We start from the raw sequence: 20,964 nt of genomic DNA on the forward strand, positions 1-20,964 counted from the left end.
TGATTAAACAGTTATGTGGTTTGTAACATATTATGATATTAATGATACCTTTCAAATTAAAAGAAAGAGAGATAGATCAGAGGAGGGTTTGGAAAAAGAAGTTATGATTGATGATGCTTACGTATCTAGTACACAAACCCTAGCTAGCTAGCAGTAGTACAAAACTGCAAGAAAAACGGACTCAATTTAAGGAGAAGAAAACAGGGGGGACTACGTAGTAGGAACTCTCCTCATAATTAAGTGAAATTAAGAGGTGCTAAATTAAATAACTAAGAAAATAGATTAAGAAGAAGAAGAGTCTATTGCATAAGTAGGTTTCTAATAATGGCAGCTTGTGCGGTATCAGTTGTGGCCAAGAGCTCAGATAAGCGTTCACTTAGATCGTCCACTTCCCTGTGTAAGCTTCTTATGTAGTTACATGTCTCCTGCAACACCTTCGCTGCTGAAACCTGCATTCTCACAACATTCAACATCCACCTTATTAATAATATATATTATCTAACTAATTATCATAACAATAACCAAGTCCATGATTAGAATCTATAAGATCGACAAATAAACGTGGGGTTTTTCTCCAATTCATCATGATTTTTCTGCCTTTAAGTTCTCATTCTTCTTGACAATCAAGTTTCTCAAGATGGACATTCATGATCTGTCACTAAAATTACTCTGTAAACATTGTTTTCTTGAAGTAATTTTATGTTCTTTTTATATATTACATCATCCTAATTAAGGTCTAAGGATAGCCGACTGCCGCAATGATATATAATTCAACGCGTTACATAACAGAAGGCAATTTCATTTTTTCTTGTGTTGAATAAGATCTTAGTAATGACCGATCGGAATGCAAGAACAAGGAAGTCAGAAAAAAGAGAGAGGGGTTTCCAAGATATTAACTGATACAACATGTATAAATTAAACGTTCCGAGAAAAGATTCGTTTGCTTTTTTTAATTGAATTTTCTTTGAGAGGCGTTGAAGTTGAGGGTGTGGACCGGACTGATTAAGAGTTTTGCCGGTGTTTGCATAAAAAGGCTAAAATATGAAAACAATTACATGTTCACATAAAAATGAGGATAACTAATTGAAGGCAAAGGGAGAAAAAAAAAGTGGTGCACTGTGCCACAAGTACCAATAACAAATAGAGCATCACTTTAGAAAGTTAATCATTCATCAGTTGAAAGCCAAAGAGGAAGCTAGCAAGAAGGAAGCAGAAGAAGAAAGATGTGTTTGTATAAACCTTATCAGAACGCCTATCGCGAATCTCAGGAAGAAGCTGTTGCAACTTGGAAACAAGGTCATTGATCTGATCGTCGGTGATGTTCCTGGAGCCACTGGCTTGTCTGGACCTACTTGATCTTCTGCTAGACATCTTTTTTAATCAAGAGACACTACTACCGTGTAATATATAGCTAGCTACCAGTTAGCTGCTGAGAGAGAAGTGAAGTTATTTGTTTGGGTTATGGAAGAGAGAGAGAGAGTTTGTGCATGGAAGAAAGGAGAGAAGGTGGGGGTGTATTTAAAGAGGGCCGGGCTTAAGAGAGAGAAGAATCAGGGTTCTACCGTTCTAGAGATACGCCATATTCAGCTGGGAGTTTGGGACTCTCTTCCTTCCATGGCTTACAATACTTGTGTGAATGAGAAAAAGAGAGAGATCTGCTTTGTTCTTTTGGTTTTTTGAAACCCTCACTGCCCTTGTCAGTGTCTACACGCAGAACCATGTTATCTGTTGTCATTGTTATAATATTCCCTCCAATTTTATTCATAAACTTTGAATTTGAGAAGAAATGCAGTACATTTATATGTTTTAAATTTTTTTTCATGTTTTCTTTAATTATTATTGCCACATGTTTTTCTTATTGCATTTCCTTATTACACATCTTCTTTCATCTTTTTTTCATTTATTATGAAGATACATTTGAAAACAAAAACATATTCTTATTTATTTATTATTTTTAATCAATTTTAACTAACCATTATACACAAACGAGTTATTTAAATCACATAATAAGTACAAAATGGAGTATCACTTACTGGGTTTGGATCCTCTCAGAATCCATCTCCATCCTTTTCTTCTCAGAATCTCATCTCCACTATTAGATCAAATAATAGATAGTTCGGATTTAATATTTTAAAAAGTAGATGTTCATCTTCTCTCTTATTTATACGAGATTATAATAATAGTTTTATAAAGTATGAAATTTGAACCATTCATTATTTGATCTAATGGTGGGGATAGGATTCTAAGAAGAAAAGGAGAAACAAAGATACCGAGAATATCTCCTCTCATCTCTTACCACTATTTTTTTAATCTAATTTAATGGTCATTGCAGGGTGTATGCTTCCTCTGCACTCTTTACTCTCGTTTATCCCTTTATTTGCTCACACAACTACTATTATAAATTTATAATTAACCACAATACCACATCCAATTTTCTAAACCTATTGTAAATTAACAAAGATCTAAAAAAACAATTATATATGATATCCTTTAATTAAACAACCATCACCACGTATATGGTGATGTATTAATTCACATGATCTGATGTATAATCAGAGAGGTAGAAGCGTACGCCATCAACATCATATTCCTGGATTTGAGAGGCACACTGAGTATTAACTGGTTTATAGAATTCATGGGTGTAAAACTCTTTCATCACCACGTATATGGCTTTTATAAATATCTTCTATCATTATGTTTCAAATTAAATGTTGATTTTGGGAATGCTTTTATACAGCTTATCATTTTAAAATTTGGTTTCGTTTCAAATTATGGTTACTTTAGAATTTTTTTTATGCAGCATCTAAAATCCACTATAGTAGTAGTCTTAAATTTATGTATTGTCAAATCCCAGATTTAAATCCAAAATCTCATACTTAAAGAGTCAATTTTTTTTTTCCAACTAATGCCAGTACATGCTTTTATACTATTCTTCTTGAAGTCCAGGCACTTGCTTAGAAAGAAAAACAATATATAAAGACATCTTATATTTTGCTTTGATATGTAAGTTATTCAAAATCATCATTACCTTCAAAGTATTTAGTGAAGAAACATTGATATTAATATTGTTGCAACTCTACTGACATATATAAATCACTTTTTTATGTTTTAACTCGAGTAAAAAAATTGCAAGTTTGTCCCTTCATGGATATGATAAATATGTGAGCTAGTTTTTTTCCCCTAAAAAAGACAATAATCTTAATCTTAATATTAGTAATAAGAAAATTTAAAGAAAATAAAGTCGCAGGAAAGTGGTGGTGGGGGACAGGAAGATTAGGGTAACGTGATCGATAAAGTTGACCGGTCAAAGCAAAACACAGTCCATGTTACGTTTTGTTATTGCTCCAACCAAGAATACAGTGACCCGCGTGGCGTCTTAATTCATCCCATAATTAATTAATTAATTACCCTTTAAAAACAAAACACGAGAAAATCTGCACTCTATTTTTTGCCCAAAAATAGAAAAGAAAAGGAATATATATTACATCTGATCATCAAAGCCAGAGATCTACTACCTCCGGTCCTAATTATAAGAACCAGTTGACTAATTTGAGAAGATTAAAGAAATAAGTTGAGTTAGTTATTTGTCCTAAACAGGTGTTGTCTTTCCTAAAATATTCTTGTTAATCAAGTGTATTGACTAGAACTATCATTGTTAGAAGGGCTACTTTGAAAAAAAAAGTATAAATATGAGAGACAAAGTGGATTGGGGTCTTATATTTATGACCAAAATAAAAGTCAAATAGGGTCTTATATTAAGGACCGGAGGTAGTATATATTTAAGCTTAATTAATTAATTAATCATCAATCAATCTAAATTAATTAAAAAAAACCATGCAAACATATGGTTTCATTAAGGGATCTAATTATAATTAAGTTTTGGCCTGGTAATGGCATAATTTTTTGGGGAGGAATCAATCTAAAGGGAGCAATCTGATTGGCATAAACCAGGCGCCCACATGATTATTCATTGTCCTATTTTAAGTGCATACCTGTTAATGTAATCATAGTACACAAAATAGTATATACTCTTTTTTATTATTGTCTTCCTTCGACTTGCTCTACTGTTATATTGTCCCAACCAAGGGGTGTGTGTGTGTGTATTCTTTATGAATCTGTATATGAATTGATCGCGTTTCCTAGCTATAATCTGACAATGTGTAAACGCACTTTTATGAGAGATCTAATTTTAATTTGACATTTTGTTTGATTATTTATGGGGCACTGTGAGCCGACCACACGTCTTAACATTGATTAAGGGTGTGTTTGGCAACCCTCAAAAGTGCTTCTCAAAAACACTTTTTTACAAAATGAGACAAACTCCTCCACATATTTACTTCGTAAACCATAAAAACACTTCTGAAACCATAGTTTGGTTTGCATCCAAACACCCCTTAAGTATATGTACTAAACCATTTTAAGTTAGTACCTAGTACTACCTCTTATCCTTGATATAAGGGTTAGTTGACTAATTTACATATGTTAAAAAATTAACTAAGTTAGTTATTTATAACAAATATGATTTGTCTTTTCTAAAAACCTTGCTAATTATATGTATTAACTTAACTATCATTTGATGAAAAATTTAATATGTATAACTATTACAATGACTACTTTGAAAAAAAAAAGATAAATGTGAGAGACAAAATAGGCTTTGATCTTATATTTAAGACCAAATTAAATGTTAAATTAGCTTTTATATTAAAAACCGAAGGGTATTATAAAAATAATACCCCTGTAGGTTAAGAAACTTTGATGCCTTTTAATCTCCAGGTGGATACATGGTATCTTGTGTTGGGAAGGCTTGAGACCTTTGCATAGATCAACTTGCAACAGTTGCAAACTACTTGCAGTTTTGTAGTTGAGGTCCATTACGAGCCTTTGATCATAGTTAATTTACATATATCAAAGCATATTCGTTCCATTCAAGTGGTCATGATTTGGGGGGGAAAACAGAGTTTTGGGTGCAAATTATTCTGGCTCACACGCAAATTTTTATAACTTAAACTTTATCTCACACTACATCTTAACTAGCTGTTAATTGTGTTATTAAATGGAATGACGATATGCCAATGGTCCTATGTGGCCTAGTGCCACTGGGCTCTTCCATTCATGAAAAGTAGTGTGCAGTTCCATTTTGCTTACTTTTAATCTATTCACATACTCCTCTAGTCCTATTTATAATATACGGAGAGAAAATTTTTCTTATCCTAATTATAAATCATCTTATTAAATTTTTATCATAAATGTACTATTTTACCTTTTATTTATTATAGTATAATTTTTTTAAAAAAAGATGTATATATTAAATAGAAATAAAATTGAAAAATTATTATATTTTAAATGAGAGTTAATGTAGTTTAAGATTTTTTTTAGTATATATCAACATGCCGGAAATGCCCTATAAATGGTTCCAAAAGAGTACTACTTCTTTGTGCTAGAGCAAAAAAAAATCAAATGGAGTTATATAAATGTAAGTTTAATTTCAACAATTTCAAGGGAGCTTCTAGCATAACAAAATAAAACAAGAGGGTACTAGCCTGTCAAATATCATTGCAATCTTTCATGAGTTGCATGAATGTTAAACAAAAACAACCATTAGCCAGGCCAATAATCCTAATTAATCATATCTTATTTAATTACCAGAAAGATGATCATATTAATAAAACCTGTATGTCTTCGTACATTAAAAAAAAACTCACACAGCTGCTCTTATAGTACGTGATCACATGACATTACAAAAAGTTTAACGAATATATAAGAGTGTGTGTGTGTGTGTGTGAGAGAGAGAGAGAGAGAGAGAGAGAGAGAGAGAGAGAGATATATATATATGTATGTATGTATCTGCAGAAGATATTGATGATTTGAAGGTGAAAGAAAGAGAGGGAGCAGTGAGTAATGAAGATGAGATTGGTCAGCAAGCATCTCGGGGGCACATGACCCGTGGATCCAATCAACAGCCAGGACTCTGCTCATTTCTTTATTTCCCTTTTCAGTCCTCCAAATATATAATTGACCTTACCATATGCTCTGTACTCTTCTTCACCTATTTTATATGTTATTCCATTAATCACTACCTCTATTAGATCTTTCCTTCTTATCTTCCGATCAAACAATATTATCATTCCTCTCTAACTCTTGCAGATATTTGTTTCACTCACTTATGAGTCGGTGTTCGGTGTTGTAATTCACGATGAATAGTGATGCGTAGATATTAAGTAAAAATTGTTATCATTTCACGAAAATATATGTGGTTTCATTTACTTATTGAAATGCCTTAATTAATTTAATTACTGTTGTGTGCGTGTGATTTTGGAAAGCGTAGAAATTACAACTTTTGGGGGTGTGTGTGTTTGTGATCAGTAGTCAAACGACAAGAACCACCTCTCAAATATCCATATACGAATCCATCTCCCTTCTTGATGAGCATCCCCCAAGACAGATAACAGAGAAACCCAAAAGATATTTAAAATGAGCTCAGTAATCTATAGAGAAACTTCAGGGTCTAGTGCTAAAAACAAACACCACGCGCGCACTTCATACAACGTTTTTCGATTATAACAATAAAAGAACACTTAGCATTATAAGTTCGTATACTAGCTAGGTTAAGAAAAAATAGCACATGTAGGATGGTCAACGATCGGGAAGAGTAAAAGAGAAAGCGACTATATATATAGTTAGTTTAAGTTTTGGATCAGTAGTGAAAATAAATTTGGAGGCAAGGCATCTCTATCTTTATCTTTATCTTCACTCCATGCGTTGAGGGAATAAAACAAGTAATTAGTTCTAATATGGTAAGGGGACAAAGGGTTGGAATTAAAAGCCCTTTTTAAGATTTCTAGAAAGGTTTGTTAATTGGAAAAAAAAACGATAATATTATAAACTCATATCGATGATGGATGATTCCTGCGATAGAGGTAAATTAGAAGATAGAACATATATACAAACAAAAGCTAAGAAGTCGTATGTATATATGTATCTTTTGTACTCGGCGAGTTTCTAGGCTTGAGTAAAACCAGTAACTTTGGATGGTGATTTCCATTTATTTATTATGCGCTTCCATGCAAATACCACTTAGGTTCACTAAAACTTATCCCGAAACACAATGGGCGGGTCAATATATATAAATACAAAGCAGCAACTTTTGAATTCTAACCATGATAATTAATTTTGACAAAGCAGCAACTTTTGAATACTAACTATAATAGTTAATTTTGGAAGGAGAAAAAAACTCCAAGGACCACTTACATTGAACCTTCCAGCTGGTGATTAATCTGTATAGATCCATAATTAAAACATGCATGATATATATAAGAAAATGCTGGCCGTGAATAGTTTATCAGAAACTGTTATTAATAATTATTAATTAGTTGGTTTTCTAGTTCACAATATTGATCATAATAAAAAAGGGAATTGAAGGAAGCAAGTTGGAGTTGATAAAATGCAAGTTGGGGATTTGGTATTTATATGTTATATTGGTTATTTCAAAGCTGGGGATTCTCTGGATATTGGGGATGGAGTTTTTAGAGTTTGTTTACATAATATTGGAGAATGACTCGCAAATGGAGACATACAGGGCCCATTTATAATAGTTTGTAAGTAAATTTTTAATTATAATTTACGAAATATGAGGTAAGTATATGAAAAAAGTTTCGTTTTGACTTGCGTGAAACGTGCTTATAATCTTTTTCCTCATAATAAAGCATCAAACCCTATAGCCTTTTGGACTAAATATATAAAATGCATACTTATCTTGCAAGGATATGATTGCACCACGCCATCAAAATTTCTTCACCATGTGTGTTAGCTATATATTGATGATTCCAGACATTGAAAAATGTTTCGTAAGATATAATCATACGCAACTATAAGACAAGTTTGAAGAGATCAAGAGTTTAACTGAAGACCCTGTGATTCTGGGGTTATATATATCGATCTTTTAATTTTTCACTTTTATTTAGTTCTAAGTTTTTTTATCACTTCAGGTATGTTTACTTATTTAGATTAGTGGTAATAAAAGTGACTTTTATTTTATATGACTTTTGCAAACATAAATTAGGATAAAAGTTAATTAATATAATGTCATTAATATTTAGATTGACTTTTATAAAAACAAAAGTTAGTTTAACAAATTGAACTTCTCCGTATGAGCAATGAAAAAGCAAGTTTATATGTAAACTGACTGAAAAATAAAAGCATAAGTTTTATAAATATATATCATGTATTCATATGCATATTAAAATAAAAAAGTTAATATATTATTGGAAAAAATTTGTCATTATTAAAAACCATGTAATCAAATGTGTTGAATAACTAAAAATAAAAATACATGTAAATAAGAATTGTTATTTAAAAAATTTTAAGCACTAAAAAACACTTAGTTAGATATATTAAATGTGATTTTTGTGCATATGATTATTAGTTAATTTTTTTTCCTTTTAAAATGTTTTTATAAACATCAAATTATTAGGTCAAGATAGAACCCACTTAAATATCCTTATCCTTTTTTTTTCATTCTCATTTATTTTTTTCTCTTCATATGTGGCTGAAAAGCAAACAATTTTAGCTTTTGATTCAAGGCAGCTTTCTCCATGAAAAGCTTATATGCTTCACTCTGATCCCAAATAAGAAATTTTAAGCTGAAGCATGTTTTACGCTTCGGATTTACGTTTGGAATGGCCCAACATGATCCCAAGCACAGCCTAGGTTGAATCTTTGCTTATTTAAGCTAATTCCAACATGATCCCAAGCACAGCCTAGGTTGAATCTTTGCTTATTTAAGCTAATCCTTTACTCAAATGTGAACTTGATTTTTACTGTCTTTAGAGTGTATAAAAATCTTTCAGAGGCTTGTGGGTTAAATGACTTTGTAGTATTCGAATATTAGTCTTAATATTTAATTACTCTTAGTTATCTTTAAATTTTTTTGATACTAATCTATGCACTATGCATTTGGTGGAAGCCATTGTCTTCGGCTTGGAAGTCTTGAATATAAAAAATGGGGCTTTGTGTGCAGCACGGGCAACGAGGCTAGTTGTAAGAGAAGGGGACCATTAGATACTGGCTCAGAAATGATTGATAGTAGGATGACATTAAATTAAGACCTACAGATCAATAAGTTAAAAGCAATAAAATAAATAAATAATTAATTAATTGATCTTTTGTTTTTAAACTACTAAGTCACTTGTAACTCAAATCAGTATAATTTAGTTTCTGAACTTTTGACTAGCCCATAATTTAGTCTTTGAACTTTTTATATTTAATAATTTAATTTTCATCATGTATAATTTATTTTCAAATATAGCTAAAAAAATTACTTTAACACTATTAAAAGTTGCCGCATGGCATCCAAGTCGGCTTATATGAATTTGATAAATTTTTTAAAGGGGAAAACAAAACCATCTGGCCGACATTGTCCTTTTTTTCCTTTCTCACAGACACATGCACTTGCTCTATCTTCTTCCTCTTTTTATTTTTTTCCTCGTGATGATAGATTGAATTACAAGTATGCCAATGGTTGAAGGATCAAAAAGATTCGTTTTGCCAAAAATAAAAAAGATTAGTTTTGCCAAAAAAGAATTTGCATTTTTTCCCAAATGAAGGAGAGGTTAAAAAAAAAGAAAGGAAAACAAGTAAGAAACCCAAGAACCAGAAATGAAGACAGTATATCTTCACTATAATAAGGCTTCTATTGGTCAAAGGTAAAATACCATTTTTGAGGGAAGCAATCACGTAATGGTCTAATTTTTTGTGTTTTTATTTCTTTTCTATCAGTCGGGAAAAAAAAAACTGTAGAATTGAATTTAATTTTAAAAAAAAGGAAAAATTGTACTGTTCAAAACCTATTTTATTACCACTGGGATTTGTTTTTGGGGTGGGGAGTAGGGGAAGGGAAAGATGAAAAAAAAAATAAAAAAAGAAAAGAAAGAATGCGCGCATAAGATATACAACATGCTAACGTCATGACACGTGCGATTGCATGTGCTAGAGTGTTTTTTAATTAAATTCAAAAATAAAATATTTCGTCCATGTAAATAAAACTTTGATTTCTCTGGACTCTGTCCCCCCCCATTAAAAAATTGCAAAATCAAATCAAATTTATTGCTGGCAAAAAAAAAAAAAAACAAATCGAAGTTATTAAATTAACGTGAATTGGAGCGAGACAATTTCCTTCACTTTTTACCATATATAGTTCTGAGAATTTGGATGATATATAACGAGCTCGAACATTACCTTAATTAATGGTTTAAGATATTTAAAATATTCAATTAAATGAGTAATATTCTTAACTATTCTTCCATGAAATATTATAATCTCAAATTTTCATTAAAAATATGGAGTTAGGATGGGTAAAAGAGAGAACTCACTCCACCATGTTTTCAAAGTATAAGAAATTATATATTTTCCTTCCAGAAGAGAATGCAAAATCCAATTTTTCAGAAATAAATCCGTTATTATTTGATTAAAAAAAATCCACAAGTATTTAAAAGAAATATTGTGCTCACTTTAATTGTACCCCAAATTTAGCATGAGAGAATACCTCATCTTTAGTCTGTTTTCACGAGTAGATTGCTAAAAGAGCCCAAATTACATGTTGAGAAGCATGCGAATATTTTATTTTTATTATCGCTTGTTATTTTATAAGTAAAACACGGGACATTTTATGATGTTTTCGGTCTATATAGTGGTGCTTGATAAATCCGTCATTTTATGATTTGATTCTTTTTGGAAATGGATGTGTCGAGGCTTTTTTTTTTTCAGGGTTCATTTTTTGTATGAGGGAAAATGAGAGAAGGGGACGAGAGGAAAATTTTTAATAAGTTTGATTTAAAAAATTAAAAAATTGAGGTTAAAAGCTTTTAATTAATTTCTATTATTCTTTTATGTTACTTCTTCTCTTTATTAAAATTTTAAAACCCTATTTTTCTAATTTCTTAAATATAGCTCATTAAAATTTTTCTTTTCTTTCCCTTCTTTCCATTTCCCTCTTACCAAACAGTGTTTTAATAATATTAAAAACAACAAAACAAACTAGACTAAATAAAAGAATCCTAGTTTCTTTCATCAACCTTTCCTATTAGATCAGGAGGTGGTTGATCTAGAATACAAAAGTTATCCTCTAGAGAATGATAGGGTTTAGCTAAATGGTCCGAAGTTGACAAAGACTCTCCTGGCCAATCAGATGGAACAATGGACTAAATTCTGCGACACAAAAGCCTGACTTCATCGATAATGTCCTTGAAACAGTAGCTTATCTCAATGCCTCTGCAGAAAAAGGAGAGGGTTTCATTACAATTTAAGTGCAAAAAAGCCTCTCTGTATCTTTCGACCATTACAAATTGAGACCAAATCAACCCTGCAATTGTCAGAAGAACATAAGTTAGTTTACAGCTAAAGCCCATAATTCATCATTCTCCTTTATCCTGCAACACTGCCCCACGATCACTCCTACCATTGGGTAGAACAGAGCCATCTACTTCAAGCTTAAAATTAATATATAGTCAGATATACAGTCGGTCAAATATAAAGTATAAACTAATTTACTGCCTCGGAGGTAAAAGGAAAATTAATAAAATTGAAAAGTGTAGATTCAAATATTGTTGTTAATATTAAATTTGCGGTATCTTTTATTACTCTTTAATTTGAGTAGATCATCTTTCTTAGTTCCCTCCCTCCCTTTTTATTCCATTATTGTTAAGAAAATATCAATAGAGTTGATTTAAAAAAAATTAATAAACATGTGAAATATATCTTATGTAAGACCAACATCAACACTTAAATTAAGTCCTACATTAAAAATCAGAGGAGTATTATATTATACTAATACAATTAAAATTAATCATCACATCCTGTAGTTTTAATTTGATAATAATTCAGTTTATAAATTTTAATTCAATACAATATTCTATAATTTTGACTTGGTTAAAACTCAATATCTAAAATTGAACTCAGTTGAAACTCACTTGCTGAATTTAACCAACACAATTCAGTTACTATATTTTTAACTACTTAAAATATTAGTCACTATTTTTTTTAAAAAAAATTAACTTTAGTTTGTACAATTTAAATTATTTAAATTGTTGCTCCTTGCAATTTAAAAAAAATAATATCATAAGAACTAAAATTATTTTTTGAAACATAAAATTCTTAATTAAAATCAAAACTATAAAGATGACTTGCATAAATCAAATTAAAATTGAGAGACTGAATTAATTCAAACCTCAAAACTATATGGACAAATGAATAAGGGGGTGTTTGGATAGAAACCAAACCATGGTTTCAGAAGTGCTTTTACGATCTACGAAGTAAATATATAGAAGAGTTTGTCTCGTTTTACGAAAAAGTGCTTCTGAAATCATGGTCTAGAAGTTGTCAAACACCCCTTAAGTTTTGCTAAAAACTTCTCCGGTCCTATAAACCCTTAAAGCCCAATCAAAAAAACTCATTGGGCTGAGAAAAGAGCCTGCAAATACCCAATCTCGCCCTCCTCGATCGGAAGCTTAGGACAAATCTCGGCCTGAAAATGACGAAGTCCGGAAACGATTCCACTTTTGGTGATGACAAATGGTCACGGCAGAGATCACAAACATTGTTAAAAGTTAATGTACTAAGTGTTGTCATTTTAAATATTGGAAAAGCCATGTTATCCGCATTGCAATGGATACAGATAATCTAAGGCAGATTACTACTTGGCAACCACCTACTCCTCACTGGATAAAAATTAATGTAGATGGTTCCATGTCCATTAATGGAAATCATGCTGGCTGTGGTGGTGTCTCAAGAAACCATCATGGTTTTTGAATTGCTGGGTTCAAACAAAGGCTTGGAATATGTAGTGCTCTCGAAGCTGAAGAATGGGCAGCTTTCGAAAACCTTACTTTGGCATGGGATATGGGTTTCAGGAGAATTATTCTTGAATCTCACTCTAAGAATTTAACTGATATGATATCAGCTGATTTTACTGAATCTACTTGTACCTTGGTCCTCATTCACGTAATGAAACTGATTAAGCTTAGCTGGGAAGTGCAATTGAAGCATGTGTCTAGAGACCAAAATGTGGTTGCCGATGCTTTAGCAAAAGAAGGAAGAACTACTGCTATTCTGAATAAGCGTCCGCGTCATCTTCAGATCTTGATTGATAAAGATATGTTGAGATTTAATCCCCCTCTTGTGTAATTTTTAGTTTAGGCCTTGACCTTCTTTTGTACCAAAAAAAAAAAAAAATTCTAGACGGTGGTTTTAGCTTGCCTCGTCCTATATTTTTTATCGATAGCCAAGCCTAATGAACAAAGATAAAGGCTAAATAACATCCCTGATTGAGAAGAGTGACCAAAGAGCTTATGGTAATTATATACCTACACCTCTGGTTCTATTTATGAGGCAGAGAGAGAAAATATTTTTTAGTCATATTTATAGAGTATTGAGAGAAATTTTTTATATGTATGTATAATTTAAATTTTTTGTATATATGTATAATTTTACCCCTCATTTATCATTATATCGACTTTGTTTCCATGATGTGTGATGTATATTAAATAGGGATAAAATTAAAAAGTTATTAAATTCTAAATGAAAGTTAATGAAGTTTAAGGTTTTTCTTAGTCTGTGTAAAACATGTTAAAAGTACCTTATAAATAAAACTAGAAGAGTACATCTTTACTGATGTGACATATAAAAAACATATGTTGGTAATAAAATATAAAAAGTATAATGTAATGTAGCTCGCTCAATTTTACAGAGGAGAGCCATTCGAGTCATTATAAAAATTATAAATTTCCAATAAAAAAGTGATGAATTGTAAATTATAAATTGGACAAAAAAAACTGTTAACATAATTTTTTATTCTTGAAATTTGCATCCATTCTAATTTTGATTTCTCAAATTTAAACTTATAATTTTAATTCCTAAAATTTAATCTGTTTTAAAATATTACTCTTTGAAGTTGTAATGATGTTAAAATTTGATGAAACATTGTAAATGATGTTAAATTGATGACATAGATTCACTATATGACATCTAATTGAATCTTATGTAAATAACACAACAAAAAAATAAGTCCTCAAAATCATAGAAGAAAAAACAGAACTGGACCGACCGGTTCAATCAAGAAACTAGTGAATAGGTCTAGTGTCCAGTCTGGTTTACTAGATGAACCGAGTACTGTTCAAACTGGTATTTAACTAGTTAAATCAATTAAAACCGGTGTTAAACTGGATAAATCGCCGGTTGGAGTGGGTCAGTCGGTTTAGTGATTTTGCCCCTCCTTCCGGTATAAAACAATGTCACTTTGTCGTTGGGAAAAAAATAAAGAAAAACCCAAATCTGGTCGATCTTTGATATGATTTGAAGAAAGAAATGAAAAGAAGAAAAGAAACTCCATATTTGTTTGCCTGTCCACCGATTCTATTCTCAGTCTTCTAATCGAACTTCACTGGTGCTCATGGTTGTTGTTTTCACTCTTTTTTTCTTGCTCCATCGCCGTCTCTTACTGCATGGCTGTTGCTGCTGGATCTTCATCTCAGTGTTTCTCTTCCAAGATGCAGCTCGTGTTGTTAGAAGGAAAGGAGAAAGAAAGGGAAGAAAAAACCCTGCACTGGTTGAAAGTAATGTGAAAGAAAGGGGAGAGGGGAGCTTAAGGTCGAGGGGAAATGATAAGAGAATCTGCAGAGGTCAGAGAGAGAAAAATGAAAGTCAAATAGGCATATGATATGATTTGGTAGATCAACGTGGAAGGAGGAAAGGATGGGAAAAAAGGAAAGCCTTTCACATACGTGCTTGTGCAAGAAAAAAAGAGAGAGAATGAGAAATAAAAGTACTACTATAAACTTGGTGAGAGAAAAAGTAGAACTAATAGGTGAAATTTAATGGGCTGTGAATTTATGAAAAAAAGAGAGAATAAAGAGGGGAAAAAAGAAAATAGAAAGATTAAATAGTATTTTTTTATAATTAGAATGAGAATTTTTTTTACATATTTTTATTAAATTACATTATTTTAATTATTACAGTTTAACTCGATCTGACCCGATCTAACCTATTAACCCTTAAACCAGTACATCAACCGGTTCATTGACCAGTCCGGTTTTTTGTTCCTTGCTCAAAATACAACACAGAGAATAAATATATAAAAGAGATGAGTTTTTAATATGCAGGGTAATGAAAAAATTCTTCAAACAAACAGTGAGGAGAAAAAAGAGGACTAAATAGTAGTGTTTTGATGATATATTTTTTGGCCAAACCCTGTTATTCATGTCACAAAATCGAGTTAAGTATTATTTGGTGGGTTCACATCATCACTTAATACTATTAACAATATTTCATCAAAAATTTAAAATTTAAAAGACTAAAACTAAAATAAATCACAATTTTAATTTCAGAATTAAAAAATTATTATACTGTCTCCGATCCTATCATGTTTATAAATTTCCACCCGATTCCTCTCCCGCGGTTCTGCCCGGATCGACCCGAAACAGATTCAGTTGTATCATCCTTAGACGGCGGGGAGACTCGGAATCCGATAACCTCGTCCAGAAGGAAGCAGAGCAGCCTCGAGTCTTCAACCCTGCTCGCAAATCTTTTCAAAACCCTAAATTACTCTCTTTGTCCACTCGTGTTATACGTTTCCTAACTTTCCAAGACTCCAATGGCATGAATGAAGGAGATATGGACTCGGTCCAAACCCTGTCGCTACCATCTGACCTGTCGCCCTCTGCATTTACTTTTCTCAATGCCAAATTTCACACCAAAGATAGTGTCGACGAAGCTCCGAGTTTGGTTTCGGAGCTACAAACTCAGTGCTCTGATCTGGATCGAGCTTTGGTCGAATTGAATCGGAGACTTGGAGCGGGCCTTGTTGCTTATTCTTCCTTCTCCGGCCAAATCCACGATCTCTTCAGCGATGTCAATGCAAAATTGACCGCTTTTATGTCCAGTTGCTCATCCAGTATTATAGCTGGTATTGCTTATCTGCATCCATTCGTCTTTGTATTCTTCGATTTTTTTTTTGTTGCTAGAGATTGAGATGCTCGTATTTATTTTTTTGACGATGAATGAAGATGGACCCAGTGGAGAGAAAAATTTCAGGGAGGAACTTCCGGCCTTGGCGAAGGAAGTGGCTCGCTTGGAGACTGTTCGTGTCTATGCAGGTGAGTTCTTCAACTACGCTAATGGATGAATAGTGTCGCAAGTTGTATTTTGTTTGTCATTTGAAAATTAAACGCTGTGGTGTGTTCAAATTATGCATCTTAATGTGTGTGCGTGAGGTAGATGGAAGTGTATGAAGTTGGTTGGAGAAAAACTTAAAAGAGACGCCATTGCGCCAAGTCCACGAATAAATCATAGCACGAAAACTTATGAGCTCGTTTCATTGATATTGATGTTATATATGCTGATCAATATAGCTTCATTTAGATATAGAGATGCCGATCATCAGTTCTTGATAATGTAAGAATAACCTGCATATTCTTTTGAAATAATAGATGTGTTGCTATCTTTCCGTGCGGAGCACTTTGTCCGTATAGTTTTTACATTTTCATACTCTACGTTAGCAGTATTATCTTTACTTTAGTTCATTTTCGCTCATCAATATTTTCAATCCCAAACCTCTTAGATGGGCAACCATTTTTCTGTTTTTCATGATGCCTGTAGGCAATTACGCACAATGATACCATTGATGGCAGGGTTTAAGATTAATTATAGCAATCACTTAAATACAGTTTCTGAATCAACATTCGATTGGTAAATGATTTATGGTTGTACTTTGTGTTAATGCAGTGAACCTTATGGTTCACTTTTGTCATAAGATGATAACTGTGGTCACACAAGAAAGAGGGCCTAGGCAGGGGACTGAGAGCTGGTGCTGGAGTCTAGGCTTTGTTGTGTTGTGTCTTTTTTTCATGAACATATAGACCTTTTGAAGCACTTAAAATGCTGGAAATGTATGAGTTCACACTGGAGTAAATTGGTGGAAATTGAAATTTAGTACATCCGGGCATCACCAACCTCAATAAACAGTTTGAACTTTGAAGTATTCTGAGCTGACCAACTGTGGCTCCAACAATTACAGTCTTCTCCAAGGTCAAAGGTGTGGAGAACTGGATTATGTAATTACCCTTTCATTTTGTCAAAGAAGAATAATAACAAGTTTTATGAGGTATGTGTTGGTGTTGGGAAAATAAAATATTTTATCCGCCCACTCATGAAGGTTGAAATCTATCCCTCAATAGTACAATTTGCACAACAAACTGGATCTTATTTAGAACTAGAGGTGGTAATATTTATGATACTCATGGGCATGAATGATTGCAAAGGGTGTAAGAATTGAAAAAATTTGAGTTTGGATAAACTCCATACCATCACTCGATTCTATAATTACTTTTTTCCTAACCTTTAGAAGAAGCTCACTCCTCCCGTTTTATTGGATTGGATGTGTTCTAATAAATTATTGCCATGCCTTACCTTGATATGTGCTGCATTGGTTTTTCATTTACTTTGTATTCTAGTTCATGGATGTTACTGGTTTCTTGAACTGCTCATTATGTCTTCCAGAGACGGCACTGAAACTAGACTCGTTGGTTGGTGATATTGAAGATGCTGTGTCATATACTATGAACAAAAACCTAAGGAAGCATTCTTCTTCCCAGAATTCAGATGTGAGCTCTCCTAAATAATCAGATCCAGAGATATCACAATTCATACCATCACTATATTCCTTAATATATGCTCAACTATTGCAGGAAATGCGTCTGCTTGCTATTAAAACGCTTAAAACGACAGAAGAAGTGTTAACTACAATTACAAAGACACACCCTCAGTGGAAGCATCTGGTATCAGCAGTTGATCATAGAGTAGATCGAGCTCTAGCCATTTTAAGGCCCCAGGCAATAGCTGACCATCGGGCCCTTCTTGCTTCACTTGGATGGCCTCCGCCTCTCTCTTCTTCGGCATCAGATTCAAGGAGTGTAAATGAAGTTTCAAATCCTCTATTGAGTATGCAGGCAGATCTTAAACTCAAGTACTCAGAAAATTTTCTTGCCTTATGCAGCCTACAGGAGTTGCAAAGACAAAGGAAATCTAGGCAACTTGAGGGCCATGATCTGAAAGTTGCTCAGCACCAGCCACTCTGGGCAATTGAAGAGCTTGTGAATCCCATTTCATTGGCATCCCAACAGCATTTTTCTAAATGGGTTAATAAGCCAGAATTAATATTCACTCTTGCATATAAAATCTCAAGGGATTATGTTGACTCCATGGATGAATTATTACAGCCATTAGTTGACGAAGCAAAGCTAGTAGGGTATAGTTGTAGAGAAGAATGGATCTCAGCAATGGTAACCTCCTTATCAACGTACCTGGCAAAAGAAATATTCCCCAATTATATAAACCAACTAGAGGGGGAAAGTGCTACAAGTTCTATATCATCTGCTCGGATTTCATGGTTGCATCTTATTGACCTGATGATATCTTTTGACAAAAGGATTAAGTCCCTGGTAGAGCATTCTGGGATCTTGCTGTCCTTTGAAGAGGATGGCATCTTGCAGAAAATTTCTTCTTTCTCTGTTTTTTGTGATCGACCAGACTGGCTTGATCTTTGGGCAGAAATAGAGCTCAATGATGCCCTGGATAAATTAAAATCTGTCACAGATGAAGAGAAAAACTGGAGGAAGCAAATTGAAGGAGTTGTTTTGTCATCATGTACTGATGGTTACAAGTCTCCTCTGGTTTCCAATGCTTTTCTTCAACATCTAGCATCTCTAATTGATCGCTGTAGATCATTGCCTAGTGTTACTCTGAGGTCAAGGTTTCTCAAATTAGCGGCCGTTCCTATTGTAAGAAATTTTTTTGATTGCATACTTATCCGCTGCCAGGAGGCTGAGGGATTGACTGCCTTAACTGATGATGATGCCTTAATCAAAGTTGCAATTTCCATCAATGCTGCTCATTACTTTGAGTCTGTTTTAAGGGAATGGTCTGAGGATGTCTTTTTCCTTGAAATGGGTATGGATCAGGATGATAAAGTTGAATTATCAGTTAACCCAGATAGAGATAACGAAGGACTGTCAGAGAGTCCCCAAATATCTATCTTTGACGGGGACATAAAAAAGTTGGAGGAATTTAGAAAAGAGTGGGTTGAAAAGATATCTGTAGTTATTTTGAGAGGCTTTGATGCTCGTTTGCGAGAATATGTGAAGAATAGAAGGCAATGGCAACATAGTGAAGATGGCTGGACTATATCTAAGACTCTAATTGAGGCTCTGGATTATCTACAAGGTAAAATGTCAGTAGTAGAAAAAGGTTTGAACAGTAGAGATTTTGTTGGGGCCTGGAGAAGTTTGGCAGGAGGAATAGATCGATTAATTTTTACTGGTATCCTTATAGGCAATGTCAAATTTCACAATGGCGGGTTAGAAAGATTTGGTAATGATTTGGGTGTTTTATTTGGCGTGTTTGGGGCATGGTGTTTGAGGCCAGAAGGCTTCTTTCCAAAAGCCAGTGAAGGTCTCAAGTTACTGAGGATGGAAGAGAACAAAATGCATGAATGTTTGGCTGGTGGAAAGAATTGGTTGAAGGAGAATGGGATCAGGCACTTGACTGTAACTGAGGCAGAAAAGATCGTGAAGAGCAGAGTGTTCACGAGTTGAAGCTTCTGGGAAAAGGCCCTCTGCATTTGATTTCATTTTCAGTGCATGCACGGCGCAGCAGAGTTGGATAAGGACAGTGGTGATGCATATGAAGATTTAGATGGAGACCATCAAGTGCAAGGCCAATGCTGAACTAAGTCAAATTCATGTCATAAGAAAAAAATTATTTTGGAAATTTGCAATAAACTTAATTTCCTAGAATATTCTTAGCCATTACATTATTCACATATCAAGTTAGATCGATATGTATTATTGTACAATGTTTGGATGTTAATAACAGTGTAAATGTACAATGAGAAAATCCATTTTGATTTCTCTCAGCCCTGAGGAACTTCTGGCCATAAGCATTATAATACTACTTCCAGATTCAGAATTGATCGAACCAAACCAAACTGGTCCAAGAAAAATCCAAGTTGACTCCAACTAAAGTTCAGATCTCAGCTGGGAGAAATTTTTACATGCACTGGGTGCAACACCTTATCTATGCTCTCTGACTGATAAAATTATGACAAGTGGAGTTTTTTTATAATTTTATTTTACATGTAAGCTTACGTGTAACTCCTCCCTTCTTCTATTATTTTAATTATTTTTTAGAAAAATATGCTTCTTTCTCTCTCTCGCCCGCCCACAACAGTTTTATGGAAAACTCCTCCTCCCTCTTACTACCTTCTCCTTCCATCTCTTTCGCCTTTCCCCCGGCCTCCACACCCCCCTCTCCTCCTCCTTTGCCCAGTCCTTTCCATCCCTCTCATTCTTTTACAAACACATTTTGTTGACTTTTTGTTGTGTCCTCAACATCTCCAAAGGCTGCATCGGCTTGTTGGGGGTGTGGAGGTTGAGGGAAAGACCAAAGAGAGGGGGGAGGAGCGGATAGTTAGAGGGAGGAGTTTTCGGAAAGTTGTTGCAGGAAAGATAGATTCAACATTGTTCTGGATGTTCTAACTAAACCTGTTCAAGAAAGAATCCCTAAGTCCATGCTCTTCGCGGATGATATAGTTCTTATGGCGGAATCAAAAGAAGAGATTAACACTAGTTTGGAGTTATGGAGAAGGACTTTGGAATCGAAAGGTTTCCGTTTGAGTAGGAACAAAACAGAATATATGCATTGTGATTTTGGAGGGAGGCAAGGTAATAGGGATTTGGAGGTGAGGATGGGAGAGCAAATTATTCCTCAAGTATCAAAGTTTAAATACCTAGGATCCATTATACAGGAGGATGGGGAAATTGATGGAGACATTTCTCATAGAATACAAGCTGGCTGGTTAAAGTGGAAGAAAGCTACCGGAGTTATTTGCGATAAGAAGGTACCTGAGAAACTTAAAGGAAA

The 20,964-nt window shown here is 33.5% G+C and overlaps 2 protein-coding genes across 3 annotated transcripts; one reads left to right on the plus strand and one right to left on the minus strand.

The window, feature by feature from the left end:
- Positions 1-122: 122 nt before the first annotated feature.
- On the minus strand, positions 123-1,371 carry LOC114744483 (transcription factor PRE3-like). The gene is made up of 2 exons (XM_028932656.1): positions 1,240-1,371; positions 123-449 (listed from the first exon to the last, which is right to left on the minus strand). Exons 1-2 carry the CDS (start codon positions 1,369-1,371, stop codon positions 300-302), a joined length of 282 nt encoding a protein of 93 aa, XP_028788489.1. The 3' UTR covers positions 123-299.
- Positions 1,372-15,558: 14,187 nt separating this feature from the next.
- On the plus strand, positions 15,559-19,959 carry LOC114744492 (RINT1-like protein MAG2). 2 transcript variants are annotated; one of them, XM_028932665.1, is made up of 5 exons: positions 15,575-15,952; positions 16,053-16,142; positions 17,545-17,648; positions 17,733-17,953; positions 18,041-19,959. In XM_028932665.1, the coding sequence occupies exons 1-5, from the start codon at positions 15,646-15,648 to the stop codon at positions 19,635-19,637; spliced, it is 2,319 nt and encodes a 772-aa protein (XP_028788498.1). In that variant the 5' UTR covers positions 15,575-15,645; the 3' UTR covers positions 19,638-19,959. The 2 variants fall into 2 exon arrangements, with proteins under 2 accessions (XP_028788499.1, XP_028788498.1); XM_028932666.1 differs by having other exon boundaries at positions 15,559-15,952; positions 17,733-19,959.
- The last annotated feature ends 1,005 nt before the right edge of the window (positions 19,960-20,964 follow it).

Source organism: Neltuma alba, unplaced genomic scaffold (genome assembly GCF_004799145.2).
Source record: "Neltuma alba isolate B1F8T4 unplaced genomic scaffold, ASM479914v2 tig00004376_pilon, whole genome shotgun sequence".
In the NCBI taxonomy this organism is placed as follows: Eukaryota; Viridiplantae; Streptophyta; class Magnoliopsida; order Fabales; family Fabaceae; genus Neltuma; species Neltuma alba.

Coding starts and splice junctions, on each gene's coding strand:
- LOC114744492 (XM_028932666.1), top strand. CDS start 15,646: ATGAATGAAGGAGATATGGACTCGGTCCAAACCCTGTCGCTACCATCT. Junction 16,143..17,544: donor GACTGTTCGTGTCTATGCAG/GTGAGTTCTTCA, acceptor TATGTCTTCCAG/AGACGGCACTGAAACTAGAC. Junction 17,649..17,732: donor CTTCTTCCCAGAATTCAGAT/GTGAGCTCTCCT, acceptor CAACTATTGCAG/GAAATGCGTCTGCTTGCTAT.
- LOC114744483 (XM_028932656.1), bottom strand. CDS start 1,371: ATGTCTAGCAGAAGATCAAGTAGGTCCAGACAAGCCAGTGGCTCCAGG. Junction 450..1,239: donor GCGATAGGCGTTCTGATAAG/GTTTATACAAAC, acceptor GTGAGAATGCAG/GTTTCAGCAGCGAAGGTGTT.